Here is a 23,529-nt window from a genome sequence, read left to right on the forward strand (position 1 = left end):
GAAGGAGGCTGTCCCCATCACTGCTGGAGGCACCCAGGAGCGAGGGCACGCCTGGGCCACCTCTTCCTCCTGGTGACTTGCCCCATGCTCCCAACTCCTGCCCTTCTCAGAACCCCGGCTTTGCGGGGAGAGCTGTGCACTGTTGCTTGCTGGTCTGGAGTCCATCCTTCTGATGTCGACATAGAATGCGACCGTCTGACAGGGCCAGCCTCCACGTGTGCCACACACAGCACTTCAAGGGAGCAGCATTTTGGACGGCCTCCCACCCTGTTTTCCTTCTTTCCCCCATGGGCTGCGGGAGTGCCCCGCACAGGGGTGCTGGCAGTCCTGCTCTCGAGAACAAGCTGCATCTGAAGGGGAGCACCACGCGGGCGAGGACAGAGGAAGCGAGACCGTTGTGCTGAGGGTCACGGCTCTCCTCTCAGTGCCACCATGCCCCTGGCCCCTCTGGGGACTGGTCCCTGGGCACGCCACTGCAGCCACGGCCCCGCTCAGCACAGCCGTGCCCTGCCTCCACAGAAACGGGGGAGGAAAACGGGGCCCCCAAAGGGCGTATCTGCCCTCCGGCCTCTTGCCTCCCCGTGCGGCGTGGCGGTGGCGGCAGCTTTAACTTTCCCCGCCGCATCAAGGGCTTTCTGTCACCACATCGCCGCCTCACACCCTTGTCCCCAGAGGGCACCCAGCCACCATACGCTCGCTGCGGGGCGGGGGCGGCGGCCCCTTCCCTTCCCTTCCCTCCCCTCCCGCCCCCGCCCGGGCCCGCCGGGCCTGCTAGGCCTCCCGCCGCGGGGCAGCTGGGGGAGGCGGGCGGTGCGGCGGTGGGCGGCGGCCGCGCTCCCACCGCGGCTGCCGGCAGGGGGGAGGCGGAGCGGGCGCCACCGAGGACGAGGCGAGCGAGGAGCGGAGGCGGGCGGGGAGGCAGGAAGGGAGGATAGAGCGGCGGGAGGGCGGGGAGAAGTTTATTCCCGGAGACACCTCTCCAGGGCGCGGCGGGGGTGCCGCCCCGCGCCGGCCGCTGCTCGGGCTGCGGGGCTGGGACATGCGCCTCTGCGCTGCCGCCCGGGGTTAGTCACGGCGGGGCGCCGGCCCCGAGTCCCCACCCAGGCGAGCGCGGCGACAGGAGTAACTAGTGCCTCTGGCGTACGGACCGAGCGCGGTCGCCTGCCTGCCGCCTGCCTCCCGCCCACCGCCCGCGCCCTCTCCCTCCTTCCCTTCCCCTCTCCCGGGTGCGTGAGGAGCGATAACAATGGTGGGGCGCAGCCGCCGGGCCCCCGCCCTCGCCTAGTGGAAGCGGGTGCCCCGCGGCAGCTCCTCCGCCGCCCCGCCCTGCGGCGGCCCCGGGCCGCGGACCGCGTTGCTGCCGGCGGCGGTGCTGGAGGCGATGGTGCCCGCGCCGGGGTTAGTCTGATCGCCGCCTCCCCGCCTCGCCGCCTCCGGTGCCGGCGGCGCTCCCGCGGGGCCAGCCGCCCGCCGCCGCCCCGGCCGCCGCGCTCGCTCGGGCTTGTGGCCATCTGATACAACTTGGGAGCCCCTCCAGAAATATAATAATAATTAATAATAATAATTTAAAACAAGGAGAAGAAGGGGGAGAAGCGGAAGAAGCAAGTGGATAATGTCAACCCCGAGCAGATTCAAAAAGGACAAAGAGATTATAGCGGAGTATGAAAGTCAAGTGAAAGGTAAGCGCGGGGCGCGGGAGGCGCCTCCCCGGCCTCAGGGGCCCGGGGCGGCGGCGGCGGCGGCGGGGAGAGCCCCCGGGGCGGGCCGGCCGCCCTGCCGGCCCCTTCCCCTGGGCTGCGGGCCGAGGCCGGCCCCGCCGCCGCCGTCCGGGCGGTCGGTCCCTGTTGCCTGAACTTCGGGGCGGCGGAGGGGAGCGGGGCGAGGGCGGCGGGCGCGGCCGCTGCCCCCCCACGCTCCGAGCGGCGCCGGTTTGTGTGAGGGGCCGGGCGGCAGCTGCGGTGGTTGTCCGCTGCCTGGCCCCGGCGGAGCACCTTCCCTTCCTCCACCGACTTCGGTAACGCTGGCGGGGGGGGGGGGGGTAAAAAAAAAAAAAAAAAGGCTTGGCAGTTAAACCGAAGCGAGAGACAATAGTAAGCCATGCCCCTTTCTTAAGGCACATGGCTGGTGTCCCCCACCCTCCCCTCAGGGTTGTAGTTTCTGTGTTGGGCTGTGGAAGATGGCTAATAAAGAATAATCCCCGACTATTGAATGAGCCCTTTCAGCCATCCCAGGAAGTGTTTCAGCCTCGCATCGCCCGGCTGTATCGCATCCAACTATTGTGCCAAGGACAGCGCCGGCAGACCCTGGCTTGAGCCACTGGCACTTCCAGACCCTCGGGTTTCCTCTCCTCACACAGCGTTTTCCCCTCTGCCAGTGTCTTGGGTGGAACAGAGGATGGGAAAGTAGCGGCATGGGCGGTGGGGTGTGGGTCTCTTGGCGCACATCCTTTTCTTCTGAGTGCTGTTGGAGAATATATTGCATAATACACAAATTGCAATAAATCCAAGCTTCGAGGATGGATGCAAACCTGAAATGCAGCATTTAAAAAGCTATGCGACACCTGAACTCTGTTTATTAAAATGATGGGTGTGCTCTTTATGGACCTGGGTGGACCCTCCTTGATGCTGCCCACAGTCTGTGATGTGCAGAGACAGAGCGTGTCCCCACGCAGCTCCGTGGGCTTTGGGACCCCTTCTGCCCTACGCAAGCAGGGGCTGGGGACCTTCAAACCAGGGCATCTGAAACGGGGTGGGAGGAACCACTCCTCAGCTGTTCAAAGATTTGTTGACTTTCTGTAATTGCACAGTATTTTGTTCTCTTACTTGATCCTGCGAGATCAAATTTTCAAGACAATTCTTGGGGTTTCGTTGTTCTTTTTCCTCTTAAAAGGAAAGAGGTAGTTTTTGAGTTTTTTTTCTTCCTAAGCTTAACTTTTTGTGAAAAATACCTGTCACCGATGAAACTCTTTTTGGTTTCAGGAAGGGATTTAGGCTTAAAATAGAGACCTGCCAGATAGGTAGACAGTGTGAGGGGTCTTCTCTGAGCTGGCAGGTAGGCCATGCTTCAAGTGTCTGTTTGAAATGGGCAGGGCTGAGACAGCTCTCGCGTAGCTGGTGGATTCACTGCCATTGAGCTCTTGGTGCTTCTGCCTCTCTGTGGAGATGGTGGAGATTTGTCTTGATTACTGAGCAGAAAAAAATGTTCAAGATCTTAAGCTCTTTGCAGAGTGTGCAGGCTGTTCTTTGCCTCCTCCTAACACGATTGTTACGGGCTCAGCCTTTATTAACTACAGCCAGTTGCTATATAAGCCGTTCTTTTCTTTTGAATACTGAAGAAAAAATACCATGCCCTTCAGCTACATGTATCAGATCATTTCATAAACAACAAAGATTAAGGTAGAAAGCACCTCTGATAACTTGGCTCTCCTTTGGTGTCACGGTCCCCCATCATAGTTGCAGAGGGAGGTTGCATTTGTAAACATAGCTTAGTAGGAATTTTGACTTGCTTTGCTCCTTTGTGGTGGTCTGGGGTGTGTACAGTCTGGTCCCAACTGTCTCGCCTGAATTGTTGATTAGCAGCTGTTTGAAAAAGTATGCTGGGCTAGAAATTATACCCAGAGATGTTTTTTCTTTAACCAGCGTCACTACAATTGTATTTCGGGTGGCAAGAACTGTCTGTACTAAGACATAATTCTGCTTGATGCTAGCTCAGTGATACTATAACAAAGTAGTGACACCATTGTATGATACTTTGAAAATCTTTTTGATATTGGGGGGGTTCAAGGCCTAAGGAATCAGTCCTAATTAGCCAGCGAGGTAACTTTAAGGGAATGTAAATGCAGGAAAGGCAGGTCCCTATGTACTACCTGGAATTTCATACATTAGAATAGGAGAAAGGGTGTGGCCAAAACGCTTTTGCTGCTTATGATTTCTGGTGTTTGCAATGGCTAGCTGATTTCTTGCTGCTGACATGTTTAGTTGCCTGAAGGATGTGGACAATTTGGCAGCAAACTGGCCATTTGAGGTCCACTGGACAGGCATGTGCAAAGGAGTGTAACACCACATATATCCCTTGCCTTCTTATGAGATTGCATTGAGCCCAGCATGCTGAACACCAGTGTTAGCGATTCAGAAACCATACCACTGATGTGCTCATTTGTAAATCCTGTCATAAGATGTCTGAATATTGATACTGAAGAAAGAGGGGCCTCTAATGTACATGGACTGTGGGGTATGTATATGGTGCCATATTTGGAAATGAGGATTTAACAGGGCCATTCTTCACATAGCTTTTCTGCTCTTAACTCCTCAAATAGGAAGCAGTAACAGATGTTAATTGTTCTGCCTGGTTCCTGGGTGGTGTAAACTGACATCTTCTCCTTGGACTTTTAGCAGTATCAGTAGACTGGCTGTTGCTTTAGTGGAGGTCATACAGGAACAGTAGAAAGCCTGCAAATGTTACCTGTTTGTCAAGCTGAAGTGGACAAGATACTTCTGACTTGTTGGGCAGAACATCTTATTGCACATTTTTTTGCAACATCCCTGTTCTTCAGGCTAACTTCTGTCAAGAACGATCCCAATTGTAGCAGTAAGGGAATTGTGTTCACTTCTATATGTGTGCACATCATGTAGAAAGCAGAAGGACATTTCTTAAGGATATCTTGACACTGAAGTTAGATCTATCTAGATGGATACCTATACCCATTGTTTTGGGGGATGTAAGGATATTATGATGGCATAGGTACCTTAATTTGCAGACATAAAGGTTTGCAGATAGAAGTATTGCTTGGTTCTGTAACTCTTACTCATTGGAAGTGAGCTATCTTGATACACTTCGGTTCCAGCATGACCTTGTTACTTGATAATTTTGCTGAAGCACCTACTTCTCAGCAATGTTTCACTTTCTAATTCAAAAGCTTTAGGAAAGGCATCAAGAGCTTGTTTATTCAAGAATATTTTGACAGTTCTGAGGAACAATTTATATTATTGTTAAAATGGCTTGGGCAATGTGCCTTGTAGACTTTCTGCAGACTGTATTGGTTTACTGAGTAAAATCGCTTCTTAAAATATCCCTGATCATCCAGACTATCAATTATATGTGTTTTTTTCTGAAGAATGTGATAATTTTATAGGCCCTCTGAAGTCATTAGAGGTTAGGTTTCCTACCAACCTTGCAACTGGAGTGGGGGATATGACTAGAGCTAGAAAGTGGAGGGAATCCTGTTTAAATGAGGAACAGGCTGGTGGTATAGTTAGGAGTTGAGTATTAACTTTCTGATACATGACCCTACTTAGATTTATACATAGCATTCCTTAATTCAAAGCTCAATTCACTACAGTAGCCTATTGTTATCCTACCTTTTGTATTCTGAGGACCAGCTGCTCCTTGGTACTGCTGATAATGTAAAACAGTGTCTGTTGATAAAGTTACTGAGCAGTCCTCAGTAGCAAAGAAATAATAGAGCATCCTCTGGTGTCTGTGTGGGTATCTCGGGTACGGTGAAGGGTGAGCTAGTGAGATCTTGAATACGTGGCTCACTTCAGAAATGCATCCGTCTGGAGAAGAAATGTGTAGTAGTAGCAGAGGATCGGGGATGCTGCTCAGTAGCTTTCAGATCGTTCAAGTGTTAAACTGGCATGTTTACCTTCTTAAGGCTTGTAACTGGCCTTCCCTGCACAGGAGAAATGTGCTTTGAATAGGTAAGCATTGTGCTGACTGATTATCTGGGCCTGTCTATTCAGTGAGATCCTCTGTATGGTTTGAACTGAGGATCTTTGGAGTTTAACAGTCTCTTGGCCTTCCTATGCAACTGCATCTCCAACTGAAAAGGACTGAGGGAAGAGCTACTTAGATGCTTCCTTGTTCCACCTTCATTTTCCAGTTGGAAGTGACTGAGTGGAAATACAAGCCCAAAGGCAGCTTTGTGGAGGGAGACACTTCCCTAAGATCAATATTTGCGTGGTCTTCTTCAGAACAAGATACTCCTATTTTCCACCAGAAACAGCTTGTTAGCACTCTGTATTACATTGCCTAATTAATTTTTATGGAAAATGAAAATTCTAATTTGTGAAACTGAATTTCAACTCACTTCAGATTAAAACAATGTAGAATTAAAACAACAACAACAGAAGCCTCTCCGAGGAAAGACTGAGCTCTGAAATACAAATTGGGTTGATGTTTTAGTAAGCTTATCTGATAACTGTTTTGAAAAAAATCTTTGTAATGAAAAATTTGGTGCCTTGGATGATGCCAGGATTCTCGAGTTTTATTTTGAAAAATTCTGGTGAATAGATGCCAGTTTCCAAAGTTCAAGTCTAACAAGTGTGGTTCAGTAGAAATTTTTCTGATCAAAGAACTTAACCACAATGAGTTTTGTCTTATACAGAAAGGATATTGTTCTCTGTGCTGCTTTTCAGTGGGAGTTACATGTTGTTTGAGAGACAGGCTAATGAAGGATAGTTCCTTACCTTTTTCTCCCGCTACTTTCTTCCTTCTCTCTGATCCTTCCCTTCAGAGTACAAACTTCAGCTGTCCAGGTAAATGTTAATGAGTTTGTAGTTGGCTATGCAGCTGGAAGGGGTATCTGCAGATTTAGATAGTTCAGTCATAAACTGAACAATCTTTTTTTTTTTTTTACCTACATATTCAGTAATCTTCTCACAGCTTTCTTGGAATGAAAACTAAGGAACTTGTTTTAGTTCAATACTGTGCACCAAATTATTTGGGGGGTGGGGGGAGCCCTACAAAAAGCCCACCCCAAAGGTCATGATTGAGGAACTTCAGAGGTTTTGGCCTCTTAGTCTTTCTATATAATTAAAGAAAAAAATGCCTTTTCTTGGTGCCTTTTTGAAAATATGGCCAACAGTCAGGAAAGTAGACTTTTTTTCCTGGTTTGACCACATACTGCTGCTGGTGTCTCCCAGCACTGCAGTGAAACTATGTTTATTATTTTACTTGAATTTAAAGGTGACTAAAGTCCTAGTCGCTATAGCACACATGAAAGGGCCAGCAGTGAATGGATTGTCTGACCAATGTTTCTTTCTGGCAATGTGGCAATCATAACACGTACTTAATGTGTAATTTTTGTGTATACCTGCACTTTTTTTGTTAGTCTCTAAGAAAGCTTTAACTCGCCTGTGACTCTGAAGCAGTTTGTATCCTTTTATGATTCTTTCTTTGGGGCTTTTTTTCCTTTCCAAGCATACTTTCTTGTGCAGTTTCGCTATTGCAGAGCAATGCTCTAAATCGTGCTAAGGTTCATTTAATTTCCTGCCATTATCTTTTATTGGTCACTTTTTTATGAACTGAAGTCCTAGTTGCTAATAAAATTAAACTTATAGCTTTGAAATGGCTGCAGTAAGACAGAATGGGATCCGAATTTCATCTCATTTTCTGCCTCAAACTTCGCTTGGGTTAGGTTTTGCCTTTTGTGAAAACTAGTCTCCTTGTCAGTCAGAGGTGATGGATGGTAGCACTGGAAAAAAATGGGTCAGTGCTGTTGAGACTGGATAAGAAACCCCCTGCTGACCATTACACAGCCTATTAGAAATCACTGACCATGACTTGACAGTGCAGCACATCTAATCTCTGTTTTGGACAGGGCTGGACGTGGGGGAGAGCACAAATGGAGCCAGGCAGCTGTCAATGGAAGCTCCTGTGGTGCTTGTTCTTCCCTTTACCTTTTTTTCAAGCCCCTGCTACATCTAGCTGTCACGCTATCCCACGTCTAACCTTTCTGGTCTCCCTAGTGGAAATTAGTGCTACCTTAACTTGTATTAATCCCTATTAGAGTCTAATCTACTCTTACTGCTCGGCTTTCACGGAGCAAAATGGGCTTTGGAGTGTGGGGGTTTGTTTTTGTGTGTGAGCGATTAGTCTAAATGTGTACCAGGGCTCCTTGCGCCCTGCACGCTGCCCTGCTTCCTGCAGGTTTTAGTCTCATGGCAGCGTTTCCTCTGTGACTGGCTTCTCCCGCCTTGACAGTTACTGACCCAACCTTCCTGGGACCCCCCCTGTGCTCTCTGCTCTGAGCTATCTGGGCTGATCCGATCAAGTGCTGGCCATCTCCAAGGCAAGGCTGGCTGACCTTGCCCTGTGCTGGTCAGTCTGGGAGCTGTGAGTCATGAATAGCCTGTTCTGCCTGAAGTTACTTTATGTCTTTTGCTTCCCCACTTCTTGTGTCTTGGGCATCGTGCCAAGTACCCTGAGGTTCAAGAGATTGTGGGGGTGGGTATGTATGTATATATGTATGTATGCATGCATGCGTGCGGAGGAAGAGCAACAGCTGAAAACTGGAGGCAGTTTTCAGTTGAAGGTGCAATATCTGGCATCGCTGCTTGTGTACCACTAACGGGGATAAGGCTGGTGGGCTGTGCAGTAGCAGATACTTGGGATGAAGCAGAGGGCCATTGCTGAGAGCATGGGACCATCTCCTGGGTAAGAGGCAGAGCTGTCTGCACAGGAAGACTGCTTGCTGCATGTGTTTTACATTACCAAGACTATATCTGGCACCAAAACCAAAGGACTTGGTTATCACTGCTCTTTTTCCTTTGTTTCCAAGACTTAAACAAGTGCAGGTTGTTCGGGCAGTTTGTGTGGTGGCTTGGTCCTGTGGGAGTGCTCGAAGACAAACAGTTCACTTTGATCTCTTGTAATGGGAGCGGTACTCCTGAGGCACCACTTCCTCAGGAATCTACTGTTTTCTGCAGCTTGTGGAAGTTATTTTCTGGTAGACATAGAAGTGTGTCACAAGTCAGTTATAGCCACCTGGTAGGCTAAAGGTGGTGTATTACGTTTTACCTATGCTCTACCCACTAACCCATCTTGTCCGGGCAAAATGCTGGTATTCTCAAGCCATTTTCTATTAGCTACAGCTTAGTAACTGAACAAGGAAAATCTCTTCTATAGCCCCTTCCCTCTCCTCTGTTCATGTCGCTATTTCTCAAGCATGTACCTGTATGAATTTCAAGGTGCAGTATTCAGTCTTGTGTCATACAACCCGCTGGAAACCTGGACTTTACCTTGAGGTGACTGTTTGATAAATCCTGCGATTGAGATGCAATTTCTTTATGGAAAATAAATAATGTTTTGGAAATAACTCTAAGCAAATCTAATGTTCTGTTTCCAAAAACTGGCTTGTATATGGGCATGGCCATGACTTCGTATTACTCTCTGCTAGTCAGTGAGTGCAAAGATTATAATGAACAGTTTGTCTTCTCTAGAAGGAGGAAATGTTTGTTTTAGTTCATGGTTGGCACAATAAAATCATCCCAGCTCTAGGTGCATGTTAATGAGGTAGGTGCCGCAGGTAGGAAGAGAAGGTGCTCTTCATAGTCTTCACTTGAAACATTGGGCAAGAAAAGGGCCCAGCATCCTATGTCAGAAAAATCTCTAGGAAATATACACAAGCAAACCCACTAAATGCTCTCAGAAAATGCTGTGGAGAAATTGTATGCTTTCTGATTTGACTCTGTAATAATCATATCTGTGAAATGAGTTAAGGATGACCTGTGTCATTAACTTCTAACTCTGTCTGGTGCAGGGCAGTGCAATTGATCTGGTTTTAATGAAGTCCCTCTGAAGGTGTGTGGGTACTTGATCTGCATTTACCTTGATCATAGCATCTAGGGGGTTGCTTTTAATTACAGAGCGGTGAGAAGGGAAGAAAGCTTTTCTTTGCCTATCATTTTTCTAGAAAATGTTTCAGTAGAACTTGCTTAGAAGTATGATCATGTGTTCATCAGTTAAAATATCCCTATTAACTTTGTTATGTTATCTATTATTGACCGATAAAACCTGTTTGAGTTTCAGTTGCAACCTCCTAAGACTTCCCATTACAGATGTAGAAGTGCTGACAAGCAGGTAAGAGAGCTGTGTTAGCATATGAACCAAAACATTCTCAAAATATACTAGACAAAATTAATTTTTTTATTGTGAAATAGAAGTTACAGAAATATAATTAGAACACTTATGGTGTAGTATTTCTTCTTAACTATATTGGGAATAAAAAGCAAATGCAGCTGGCTTACCAAATGATGACTTCCAGGATGTAATGATTGTAACCCTTTACATAATTAGCTGTTGTGGGAAACGTAACTGACTGCTGCAGATTCATGTAAATGGACTGTCCAGACTCCTAACTGACTCAGTGCTTACTCATCTGAATTACTCCACATGTAGGATCTGCTAGAAGTTTGTTGGTGCTGTCTTGTGTCAGGAGTCTTCAAGATGCTGCTTTGACTTTTCTTCCAAGATACCAGAAGTGGAATGATGCACACTTTTGTCTTTGCTCTGTCTGTGTATTAAACTAAATAAGGACATGTGCTGGTCCCCTTTCACTTTCCAGTGTACATGCTTTCATATGGTAAAAGAAACCAGTCTCTTCTGTTCTAGCCAGTTCCAGAGTATCTGCTTCCTGAAAATCGGAGGGATTTGCTCATGTTTACAAAGTACAGAGTACAGCAGAAGTCTAATAAGATTCAGTGATAACTCTTGTATGGCTCTGTTCTTTCAACAGCCTGTCTTATAAGCCTTGCTGTTCTCTGCTTTTCCCCTCTGCCTTTTTTTTAAGAGAAGAGAGGATAAACAATCTAAAGTGTTAGGTCAGAGGCAAGATAAAATAAGTGTTCATTCAGTAGCAAGATGAGCAGGCATCTGAACCGAAACTTTCTAACTCAACAATTAAGTTACTGTTCTGGAAAGTAAAAGAGAAATTGAAAGGATTACAAGTCAATTTTTTTTTTTAATATTATAGAACAAGAAGATCTATTATTCTGCTTTTTCTGCTGAAAAAAAACACTTTAGCTTTTCATCATTAACTTTTTTTTTAAAGATGATAACTGTCCAGTAAATAAACTTTTAGGAAAGATTATACGATAGGATTGCGTGTGGTAACAGCGGGCTGGACTTGATGATCCACACAGTCCCTTTCCGTAAAGTTTTATATTGCTGGTAGTTCAGGGCACTGTGTCAGACTGCTGTCTAGTGCCTCTACGCATTGTTCTCCTTGCTTGCTAGATAGACTGCAATACAAGCCTCTGTACCAAAACATGCTGCAACTAAGTTGATAGGCATAAAGTTACTCTTGTTCCTTTGACAGTATTTGTGCAGGCGTTCAAAAGGTATGCTAAAAAGAAAAAGTTCTGACCCTTATTACAGGATACTTAACACACCAAGGTTGTTATAAGTGTTTAGATGGCACAGCACACTTTTCCTCTTGCAAATCACTAATTTGATGAGTAGTGGAAATGAAAGTATTTCACCTCTTGTTCATAGGTGCCTTGTGCATGTGGCAAATTGGTGTCTCTGCATTCTTGGCATAAATAATATCAGCTCCATGAAGAACCAGCTGTGTAATGGAAAGCTAACTTGTTTGGTTTGTGTTGCAGATGGATAACTGGTATGTTTAAGAACTTGATTTCAGTTAAAGAACTTCACAACTATGCTGTATTTGCTGCCCAACAGACTACTTGAGGTTAAGACACGATGTAATAGGGTTGTATGCATTATGTGCCTTTTTTAAGGCTTCCTTTGTGTATTTGTGCCTTCCTAATTTCCAAGTAACGGTGCATAAAATTAGTGAGATTCTTAATGTCATGACAGAAAATAGAACGAAAGCGTTAATCTCCTCAGATACCCTTGCATTGAAGTCACAACCAAGTGCAGAGTGGGAGAAGGTCCCCTGTGAAGAAGAGATGAGGGAGCCCAGTGCAGGTAGCAGTTCCCCCCTTACTAGTGGCTCCTCTCCTCCCGGGGTGTTGCAGAGGAGCCTCGCAGCAGTGAGTGCTGTCATGCGTGCCTGGCATCACTTCTTCGCCGGCAGCCTGCTATGAGCAATCTGTGTGCATCTGCAGCTGAGCTCATCAGATTATTGTCGACTGTATTGTAATCTTTTAATTGCCAGCCACTTCTGATGCTATGATGTTGTAGCTGTGGGTCAAATCCTGTGCTTCTTAAGCAGTATTCCCACTGCTGTCTAATTTACCTGTGCTACCCCTCGCAAACTTGATCATATAGCCTTATTGAGAAACAAGCAGCCAGGAGCATCTCGAACCATCCTTTTCCTTGTACCTGACTGAAGTTGCTGACCTTCACTGGAGTCTAGACAGACAGCTCTCCCTGACAACAAATTGTTTAAGGGAGAACCTATAAATTGGGAATATGGAATAAAATGTTCCTTTTTCAGATTTCTGTTGGGCCTGAGAGGTAATGAGGTGTGAGAGTTGGGGGTTTTATTGTTTTTCTTCCAACCCTCTTTTGAGACTTCTTCCTGCTTCAGGTGGTTTCTGCCAAAGTTTTAATGCATTATCATTATAACCATTCTGAATAAAGGCACCTTAGGGAGGCATGATATCTGGTCTTGTGGAGATGTCTCTGGTACTTTAAGTAAAGAAAAATATGAAAATGTTAATGGCAAAACTGTGGACAAGAAAAATAGCCTGTATTTGAGCAGGACTCCAGCGCTGCTTCTACCTGCTAACATAGCAGAACAAGGGGAAGTGAATACTGAATTATGTGTGGCAAAAACTGGAGCATCTTTTCCTTATGGGACTGCTTTTATGTCTAAAAAAAAAATCTGGTGAAGTATATGTAAGTTGCAGTAGGCTGCAATGAGGCATGCAGTACTGAGAGGCCGGTGAAAGAGAAAAGATAACTCTGAGCACCAAAGACCAAGTAGCTAATGTGCATAAAATTTGCTTAGCAGCTTTTGCCTGTCTTTCAGAACATCTCTGGGAAACCTTTCTGGACAATCCCTGATAACTATTTTGATAATGCTGGGCAAGAAAACCCTCTTTTTCATATCAAAAGGGCAAAATCAATGAAAATAAGAGCCAAAGTGTAATTTCTCCAATATGTACCACCCTGACTAGCAAAGTAGTAGCGCGTTACTGGTGAGAGGGGATGGGTTTGCAGAGGGACTGTTCAAGGAGATACCAAGTGCACGCTTTGCTGGTGGCCCGCCAACCAGTTCAGCATAGCTCTGTGTCATGCCCTGGTGGTTGCAGGATGGGCTCTGTGTAACGAGGGAGGTCTGTGCTCAGGCCTGAGAGAGCAGACTTTCAGGCTACAACAGCAGTTTTCACACTCTTCCATATGGGCTCAAAGAGGCTTAGGGTGAAAAATATCCCGTGGGATTAAATCCATAAAAGAACTCAACTCCTGTGTTTGCCTTTCAGATGCCATGTTTAGTTCCCCTTTGGCTGCTGTCTCACTTCAGAGGTGTCTGTGGGTATGTTTATGAGACTGCCTATACTGGCCTACATGTTTAATCTGCAGACTGTTTGCAGGAGTTATAATTTGAAGCACAGCATCTTACTAACATAGTTCCCTTATTTATAGACCAGAAACTGCCTTGCCTTCAGCTGGCAGAGGCAAGAGATAAGTGCTGGCCTCATCCATGCTGATGTCATTTGAGTTGCCACCAGAGAAGACCTAAAAATGTTAGTTTCTTTTGCTGAGCCATGTGGGAATATGTACGATATTGCAGTGTGGGGAATCTGATCAGTGCATCCTGCCTAGTGATCAGAGTATTTGCATGAGGAGTCTGGTTTCACACCTTGCTACCTTTATATTACTCAAAATTGAGTCTTGAATCCAGCTCTCCCACCTTGCAAATGATTGCTCTGAGAACTAGGGAACAGAGTATTCTGGGACAAGTCTCCCTGTTTTCTAGTTGGTTGAAGCTCTTCTGCTTTTTCCCCAGACTTAATGAATATTTAATTATTTACAGAGCAATTATGAATCCATTGCCTGGTAGTTAGAGCAGTCACCTGAGAGATACGGGTCTCGCTATGTATTCCAGCAAGTGTGTGTGTTCCTGCTCTACTTCTTTTTTTAAGGAAATGGAAAAGGGGAGGGCTGTAGGATTGACATATTTGTGTGACCATTCTAAATTAAGAATACATACTTTATTAATCTGGGGGCGGAAGTATTCAGAGATACCTTATTTATTCATTGCATGTGGTCATACACTATACAGAAAAAAACCCCAAACCTTTCCTTTGTATTGATTTTTAATTTTAACGCCCTGCCAGCGTTTAAGGCAATTTTTGGCAGATTGCCTCTAGTTTTACAGAAAATCTATGAAAAAATGTTTGTTCAGAGTTATTTGAACAGTTCAGGAATGAATGTTTGTTTGCATGAACCTTTGCTCCGATGACTCTTCCTGCAGCACTCCGTCCACACAGCATATTCAGTCTTCTGTCCCATGGCAATTCTGCTCCCCAGTTGCCTGAGTTGCAAATTCGCAAACAGCTTTCATTGCAGCCACCAGAAACTTACTCTGCAAATATTTCTGACTTATTTCATATCTGTGAAGAGTAGGGGTTTTTTTTGAGGGTGGAAAAATTATCTCCACTGATGTTTAAGGAGGAAAGAAGGGGGGTGAGTCTGCAAATATTACTGAGGCAAGCCTGCAGTTGTTAGTCAAATAACAGCGAATGTTTTGGGGCTTAGTGACTAGAGCTGAAAGATTACGGTGCATTAATATAGCTGTAAGAAGAAGGAAACCTGAAGAACTCTATCAGTCATGGCAGTTGATCAAAACAGTTCTGCAAAGGAAATAACCTGGAGGGCAGCAGAGTACGAGTACAAGTACCTCAGACAGCCAAGGTACTTGTAGATATTGGGCTTTACTTGGGTGTATTAACATGCCTGTTCTTTACTTGTACTACTTCAGCTGCATGTGGTGAAGTCAGGTTGTTTGAACAGCTGTATGCAAAGTACCATAGTTCAGAATCAGGCAAGAAGATGGAAATCATGGAAATGTCCAAATTCTTTTCAACTTAATTTAAAAAGAGGATTTAAGAAGACCCTTCAGGTATGTTTCTGAATTTGTGCACTGGCATACTTTGTGTTGGAAAGAACAAGTTGTTCTTAGTTCTGTCCTGCATTCCACTCAGTTACCCATTAATTTATCTAGCCATTCATTTGATTACTTGTTTTTTTTAAATTGTAATTGAATGTTGTATTAAATAAATAGCTAGTGCATCCTGAATCAGTAGCATTTCCTACTGGATACGTGGATGCTTATAAGCTTATTAAAGATACTGTAAATAAGGAGATAGAATATATGTGAAGACTTAATAGAGACTTCAGTTCCCTAACTTTAAGTATTTATATGTAATCTGTTGTTTTCTGAGTTGGAACATCTGACTTGCAGAGCACATGCTGTTTACCCTATGTGGCGCCTTTTTTCCTTAGCATTGCTGGTGTTAGGATATTTTAAGGTAAATTTAATTCCAAATACCTTTTTTTTTTTTTAATAACATCTCTGCAATTACCTTTTTCTCAGTTCGTAAGATATCAGTGGTATGTGAGATCATGAGATTAGCTATGCTAACTACCTCTAGTCAAGGAACCTCCACCTTGCTTGTAGGTCTATTTGCAAGATGCTCCGAAAGAGAGATTTTTAAGTTACAACTTGCACATTGTATAGTGCAGTGGGGATTCAGATCTGTTATTAGGGTCATATGGGTCATTATGTTACAGTGTGTTTATAACCTTGGAATTACCCCTTTGAATCTCATCTTGAGAGTCTGGTTTTTGGGAAGGCATACCTCTTCTGTAGGTCTTGTGCAAATAGACCTGACTTAGTGAAAAAAACACTTTTGGTCTCTCCTTCTCCAAGGCTGGGACAAGACTCTACTAACTTGGGCAAGAGCACTGAATTTAAAGTGAAGAGAGATCTTAATTTCAGGTGACTGAATGCACTGACAAGAGTCTCCAGAAGTGACTGAAGGTAGCCTTACTCAAATCAAAAACCAAGTACTGAGGTCCTTGTAATTTGATGCAGACTTCACAACGAATGAGTATTGATGAAACTGGTGTTTCACTTTGTGAATTTTATTTTTCCTGTAATGGCTAAGATTTTTACCAACATCTGATAAGTCAGGTCGTCTTTATGCTAGCTTGTGGTTTCCCAGGTGGTGAGGTGGGCCTTGCTGAAGCAGTGCCCCACATGGATGGGGTGGAATCGGAGCTGGTAAGTGCTGCTAAAACTCCTCAGTTGTGTATAGACATGTCAATTCTCTCTAATGAGCCTTAGCTACAGGAAAAGCTTGAGACCCACTGCTGTAAAATTTCAGTCAGTTAAAGCATTAGGCTTTGTAATGTATTCAGTGCTCTGAATAGTTGCTAACGAATGCAGGGCTGGAGGGATGAATGAAGTGGTATTGCTTTTACAAGCAGTATAGTAGCTGCTGTGTGTGTCCTGTTATGCACAGCCTTGTTTACTTTACACACATCAATTTGTTGATCTCACCAGAGCTCTTAACCTTCCTAGGGCTACTAATCTCCATAAATGTCTGCAGGATTGGGCTTAATTTTGGCATGGAAATATGCAAAATGAATGAATCAAACTGTGAGTCATCGTTTTTTACAGTAAAGCATTCTGACCTAGTCCCACAGTCCAAGTGCCTGGCTGATGCTTGCCTGAGAGCTTGTAGGATCTGACCCATGCTTTGGGAATCCTGTCTTCTTCAGTGTAGCAGAGACTGTACTGAGGCAAAGGAAATATAATGCAGAATATACTGAAGCAAAGCAAGAACTGTCACCTGATTCAGATGCAACTCTCAAGATAAAATTAACGGAGGTTGTGGACAGGATTATGCACATGTTACGGAATGTTTCAGTAGTACTCAAGATGCCTTGTGAAAACTGTAGTGGAGATGTTTTCAATTTACTGAATGTTGTTTTCCTTTTTTGCATATAGCTTAACTAAAGTATGGTATAATAAAATAAACTCACTTTTAAAATTTATTGGAGGCACTGAATTGTGGAGCTAATGCAGATAAATAATGTGAACGTCACTTTCATGTCTGCACTATAAAAAGCAAAAGCACAAACATAGTAACCACAAGGCTCTCTTTGATATTTTAATCTTTTAAACCTTTGAAATGTTGGTGTGCTTGAAAGGGCTTTTAAATCCATTGGTTAGTCTGTGCTGTCTCGTATTGTGTTCAAAATCATAGCAGATAAAGGAAGAGTGATCAGAAAGCTTAATGCAGTCAGAGCGTCACGACCTGTTATGTAAAGCAACATTTGGCAGGGCCTTCCCAGCTGCTGTAAATGAATGTTAACAACATTTTATCGGTTGCTTTCACTGTCTTTATTACATTATCTGAATATTTATGACCCTATTAATATGTTTAGCTGTGAAATTGCAATATTGATGGAATGACGGTTCCATAGAATATTGAACAAGGAGAATGATTTTTGCCTCTTGAACAAAAGTTGTGTTAATATTAAAAAGCTTTAAGTTCATATTTCAAAGAAGTTTGCTGAATTGCTTTACAGACGTGGCATGCTATTTCCCTAAACATTGTCATAGAAAAAGTACTTTGGTGACAGGGTAGTGTTGCTGAACATTGTGTGTGTCTGTGTGTGTATAAAACACAGGGCACTAACCAGAAAGTGGTGATTTTTTTTTTACTTTCAATGCAAGTCCCTGAATCCATAATGATGATACTCTGTAGCCTTGAACAAACAGAGCCAACCTGTGGACCACAGACCAGACCCAGTTTATCAGAATCACCTCCATCCAGAGAGCTGCTCCAGGTAGGATTCTGGGGCAAGCTGTGGGCCAAGTTGTTATTACAATTTTTTTTTATTTTTTTTTTTTGGTGACCAAGATCTTGCTTTCTGCTCCACTTCCACATGGCCCTACACCCCCTCCTTCTGTTGTGACTAGATATACGGTTGTCTTGTGACCTGAAATGCATATCACAGGAGTAGGGTATGTGTGCACCACGTTATATGGCTGGGGACTGGTGGCAGATGCCTGTCCCGTTACTGAATGCGTACTTGCCTGTATCGTGATTATACTTGGAATGTGTGGGAAGGTAATATGCTTGGTCAAGAGATGAACGAGGAGCTGTAAGGCCTTTCCCTTGGGAGCCTCTTAGATTATATTATGCTCCCAAACAGAACTGAACACCACCATTTCAATGGACATCTGCAAATTTCTAACAAAAAGATGTTCAGAGGCTTGACACTGTCGTGTTTAGTGGCTCCCACCTATGGAGTTTACAAGTGACGTTGATATTGTGCTTCTTTATCATTCTGCAGGATAAATAGCTCAGTTAGCTACAGGCTCATGTCTGCAGGTTGCCTATGAAAAGCTGAGCTGGAAAAGTAAGTTTTGCATTTATTTTGAGTGGGATGAGGTTGTTGGTCACTTTTACCTTGAGTGCAAAATCTATAGCCTGTCTGAAAGCTGCTGTCCTAGGTGTCTTGCCACTGATTACCACGGCTAGAATTTCTGAGAAATGCAGCTGGCTGTGGAGGTCCCTTTTGTTTGCAAAAGTCTCATGGGTGGTAGTGCAAATCCTGTGGTGTGTTCTGACACTAGACCTAATTCTGAGTAACTCTGTTTGTCTCTTAATGGTCTCGACTTCCACCCTCTCTACAGTTCAAACTTCATGAGCTGGTACAGGAGGCAGATGCACATGACTGTAAGCGTACAAAATGTTAGAAATGTTTAGGTGGGTAGAGGGTGCGGAGTGTTAGAGTCAGGAATAAAGTTTAGATTAATACATATTTTTTAATAGTATTTTGTCCCCAGGCCAGTTTGTTACAGTTACTGCAGAGCTCCAAATGGACTCTCTTCCCTTGTGGGGATTAGAGATTTAAATATGTATTGTTCTTCTGGGCAATAGTGTTGAGCAGTCGAGTAAGGTTCATAATAGAACAAAGAAACCTTTAATTAGGACAGGAGTTTCAATTGCATTCTTTTTTGCTTTGTGTAAGAGAAACTTGCATTAAATCAGATAAATAAAACAATGGATGGGGTGGAGGAAGTTTGGAAGCAGCACATCTGTTTACAAAGTTAAGTGCTGAGTTTACAATAAAGCAGTAATTTTTACTTGGGAAGCTCTTAAAATAAGATTCCCCTTCTCCACATCCCTGAGCATCTGAGTCAAGATATTTTAAAGGAAATATTTTTCAACTTATTCAGTGGTTTAGTTTTGGGTTTTCTTGCTCACTTTAATTTTTCATACAGGAAATACCTTTATTGCAATGTAAAATTAATAGCAATGTTTATACTGTTATCATATTTTGGTTTTAGGTCTGTACATGCATTGTAATGGCATTCTTCCCTTACTCATCTTTGTACTTAGTTTGAATGATCTAAATACAAAGTGATATTTCCTTTAAACACGAAGAATGACAATAAATCTTTTCTGGTCTTTTCTGGGGTGTACATTGCTCTGCGTTGCCGAGGTCTTGAAGTCAATAACCTTCTGCACAGCCTCAGCAAATTGCCAGTGTGCAATGAATTATAAAACTGGGACCTTTGAGGAATAATATGTAGTAGCTTCGAGGGTTTCTCAATTTGTCTCTGAAATGACCTTTGGCAAAAATACAAACTATAATCTCCTCCTCCCAACAGACACTGGTAAGTGTCTGGAAACCTAGCAGATTTGAAGCTGGTTTTCTTTTGCACTTGCTTATCTAATGTTTACTGGCTTATTATGTGTAATGAGAAAATGGAATAATCTCTTGTCTTAAATGAGTTTTTTAAAGGAACACCTTAAAAAGATGGTTGTGGTGAAGCTTTGGCCATCTGTCCTATGCCTGTCCTCTGCAGTTTAAATGCCAAATCCAACAGTGACAAAAGACCACTGTTGTCTGGGAAACGATTGATTCTACTCCTTGTTTGGGTAGAAGAGCTCTCAGACATGGCTGAGGATAGTCCATTTCCCTAATTACCTATCTCTTTGGGTATTTTACAGCCTCCTGCTCTTTCCTATCAAGAGAGTGCTTTCCAGAGCAAAATCCATTATATCTCTTTAAAGGACCTATTCAAAACTCGCTAAATTCAGAAGAAAGCTACTACTGACTTCAGTGGACTTTTGGTCAGGCTTTTGGAGAGGAAAGACATAGCCCTTTGCGTGTTATAACTGATGTGATCTTCATTGGTCAACATTTCATTTTGTGGCCTGTTCTAGAAATACAACATTCCAGTTTTATTGGGTGAACAGTAAACTCCATTTTAAGGGCACAACACAGTGCATCTTACTTGTGGAGGTGCAAAGGATACTTCACAGTAACAATATACTTGGAACTTGTTTAAATCTCCAGCCCTGACACACATCTTGCATCCCCTTTGCTGCATCCCATACGAATAATTAATTTGCAGAATAAAGCAATTGTCCTCCATCCCGTTGGAACAACCTCAACCGGCATGTGGGATCCTTTACCAGGAAGGAGAGGCAGGGACGTTGTGTTGCATTTATAGAATGTGCTGCTAAATGGCTCTTCCTGTTGCCTGACTTCATCATGACTAGTTCTTGTTTGTCACAAGGAATGGTACAGTAACCTCATGTAAGGGAGATACTAGTAACTCGAGAGTGGAAATTTAAAAAGGTCTTTTCTTCCTGAATAACAATTAGTGCCCATTGCCTCTTGTCTTTTCCTTGGGCATCACTAGAAGAGTGTGGCTCCATCTTTTCTCTTCCTCTCCCCTGTTCCCCATCAGATATTTTTACACATTGTTAAGATCCTCCTTGAGCCTTCTTTTCTCCAGGATGAACAATCCCAGCTCTCTCAGCTTCTCCCTGTATGTCAGATGCTCCAGTGCTTTAATTATCTTTGTGGCCGTTTGCTGGACTCACTCTAGTATGCCCAGTACTGGGGAGCCCAGAACTGGACACAGGACTGCAGATGAGATCTCACCAGTGCTGAGTAGATACAAAAAATCACCTCCCTCAACCTGCTGGCAACACCTTTCTAGCGCAACCCAGGAGGCTCTTGGCCTTCTTTGCCACAAGGGCACGATGCAGACTCAAGTTCAGCTTGGTGTCCCTCAAGACTTTTTTTGTCAAGCTGCTTCCCAGCCAGTACTGTGTACTGATGCCTGCGGTTATAGCTTTGCAGGTGCAGGACTTTGCATTTCCCTTTGGTAAACTTCATGAGGTTCCTGTCTGTCCATTTCTCCAGCCTGTCAGGGTCCCTTTGAATGGCAGCACAACCATATGGTGTATCAACTGCTCTTCCGAGTTTTGTATAATCTGTAGACTTGGTGAGGATGCACTCTGACCAATCATCCAGGTCATTAACAAAGATGTTAAACAGTACTTGCCCCAGTATCAGCCCCTGGGGTACACCACTAATGACTGTCCTCCAGCTGGACTTCGTACTGCTGATCACAAGCCTTTGAGATTGACAGTTCAACCAGTTTTCAGTCCACCTCAGTGTCTGTTCATCTAGCCCATACTTCCATCAGTTTTTCCATGATAATATTGTAGGGGACAGTGCTGAAAGCCTTACTAAAGTCAAGATAGACAACATCCACTGTTCTTCCCTCATCTGCCAAGTGAATCATCTCATTGTAGAAGGCTATCAGGTTGGTCAAGCCTGATTTTTCTTTCATAAATACATACTGACTACTTGAAATCACCTTCTTGTCCTTAATATGTTTGGAAATTATTTCCAGAATTACTTGTTCCTTCACCTTCCCTGGGATGAAGGTAAAATTCGCTGAGCTGTAGTTCCTAGATCTTCCTCCTTTTCTTTCTTGAGGATAGGAGTCGCGTTTGCTTTTTTCTAGTCATAGAATCATAGAATAGCTTGGGTTGGAAGGGACCTTTAAAGGTCATCTAGTCCAATTCCCCCTGCAGTGAGCAGGAACATCTTCAACTAGATCAGATTGCTCAGAGCCCTGTCCAACCTGACCTTGAATGTTTCCAGGGATGGGGCATTTACCATCTCTCTGGGCAACCTGTTCCAGTGTTTCACCACCCTCATGGTAAAAAATTTCTTCCTTATATCTAGTCTTAATCTACCCTCTTTTAGTTTAAAACCATTACCCCTTGTCTTATCCCTACAGGCCCTACCGAAAAGTCTGTCCCTGTCTTTCTTATAAGTCCCCTTTAAGCACTGAAAGGCTGCAATAAGGTCTTCCCGGAGCCTTCTCTTCTCCAGGCGGAACAACCCCAGCTCTCTCAGCCTTTCTTCATAGGAGAGGTGTTCCATCCCTCTGACCATTTTTGTGGCCCTCGTCTACACCCGCTTCAACAGGTCTATGTCTTTCGTGTACTGAGGATTCCAGAGCTGGATGCAGTACTCCAGGTGGGGTATCACCAGAGCAGAGTAGAGGGGGAAAATCACCTCCCTCGACCTGCTGGCCACACTTCTTTTTATGCAGCCCAGGATGTGGTTGGCTTTCTGGGCTGCGAGTGCACATTGCAGGCTCATGTCCATCTCCTCATCAACCAACACTCCCAAGCCCTTCTCCTCAGGGCTGCTCTCAATCCCTTCATCCCCCAGCCTGTATTGATACTGGGGGTTGCCCTGACCCATGTGCAGGACCTTGTACTTGGCCTTGTTGAACCTCATGAGGTTCACATGGGACCACTTCTTGAACTTGTCCAAGTCCCTCTGGATGGCATCCCATCCCTCAGGGATGTCAACTTCACCACTCAGCTTGATGTCATCTGCAAACTCACTGAGGGTGCACTCAATCCCACTGTCTATGTCGTTGATGAAGATATTAAACAGTACTGGTCCAGTACAGACCCTTGAGGGACATTGTTCATCACTAGTCCTCAGGAACCTCTCCTGATAGCTATGACCTTTCGAACATAATCAATAGTGGCCTTGTAATGGCATTAACCATCTCTCTCAGCATTCATGGGTGCATCCCATCAGGTCTAGTGAACTTATGTATGTCCAGTTTGCATAAATGTTCCCTAGACTAATCCTCTTGTACCAAGGGTAAATTCCCACTGGTCTCAGGAACCTGAGATTGCTGAATGCAAGCCTTGCCACTAAAGTCCAAAGTGAAGATGGCATCAAGTACCTCTTCATTTTCTCTGTCCTTTGTCACCATGTTCTCTGCTCTATTCAGCAGTGGCCCCCCATTTTTCCCTAGTCTTCCTTTTGTTGGGTATACACTTGCAGAAGCCCTTCTTGTGGCCTTTCACGTCCCTAGCCAGATGCAACACCAGACAGTCTTTGGCTTTCCTAACTTTGTCCCTGCATGCCTGGATAATGTCTCTGTATTCTTCCTGGGTCACCTGTCCCTGTTGCTACCTCTCATATGCCTCTTTCTTATGTTTGAATTTTGTCAAGAGCTCCTTGTTCATCCATATAGGCCTCCTGCCACTCTTGCTTGACTTTCCGCTCATCAGGGTAGACCATTTGAGCTTGGAGGAGGTGATCCTTGAAAATCAACCAGCTGTCCTAGACGCTCTTCTCTCCAGGACAGTATCCTATGTGCTGCTAGCAGGTCCCTGAACAGACCAAAGTCTGCTCTCCTGAGGTCCAGGGCTGTGATCCTGCTATTTGCCTTGTTCGCTCCTCATAGGATCCTGAACTCCACCATCTCATGGTCGTTGCAGCCATGACTGCTCAAGCCTTCACATTCCTGGCCAGTTCTTCCTTATTTGTATTAGGTCCAACAGAGCATCTCTCTTCATTGGCTCCTTGATCACCCATGTCAGAAAGTTTTTATCAGTGTTCTCCAGAGACCTCCTGGATTGCTTGTGCCCTGCTGTACTGCCCTTCCAGCAGTTACTGGGATGGCTA

At 44.5% G+C, this 23,529-nt stretch overlaps 1 protein-coding gene and 1 long non-coding RNA gene across 4 annotated transcripts in view; both read left to right on the forward strand.

The window, feature by feature from the left end:
• Positions 1-953: 953 nt before the first annotated feature.
• The window catches only part of SRGAP1 (SLIT-ROBO Rho GTPase activating protein 1), a 153,570-nt gene continuing 130,994 nt past the window's right edge, over positions 954-23,529 (forward strand). The window contains exons 1-2 of one of the 3 annotated variants that reach the window (XM_072862817.1): positions 996-1,064; positions 1,576-1,679. In XM_072862817.1, coding sequence (XP_072718918.1) covers positions 1,613-1,679 — 67 coding nt within the window. In that variant the 5' untranslated portion in view covers positions 996-1,064; positions 1,576-1,612. Of the gene's footprint in view, positions 1,680-23,529 lie in introns of all 3 variants that reach the window. The other 2 variants (XM_072862809.1, XM_072862827.1) reach the window with 2 other exon arrangements.
• The window catches only part of LOC140658587 (uncharacterized), a 31,549-nt gene continuing 23,941 nt past the window's right edge, over positions 15,922-23,529 (forward strand). The window contains exons 1-3 of the long non-coding RNA XR_012044790.1: positions 15,922-15,982; positions 17,444-17,556; positions 18,067-18,132. This is a non-coding gene — a long non-coding RNA (uncharacterized lncRNA). The remainder of the gene's footprint in view (positions 15,983-17,443; positions 17,557-18,066; positions 18,133-23,529) is intronic.

Source organism: Ciconia boyciana, chromosome 1 (genome assembly GCF_034638445.1).
Source record: "Ciconia boyciana chromosome 1, ASM3463844v1, whole genome shotgun sequence".
Classification (NCBI taxonomy): Eukaryota; Metazoa; Chordata; class Aves; order Ciconiiformes; family Ciconiidae; genus Ciconia; species Ciconia boyciana.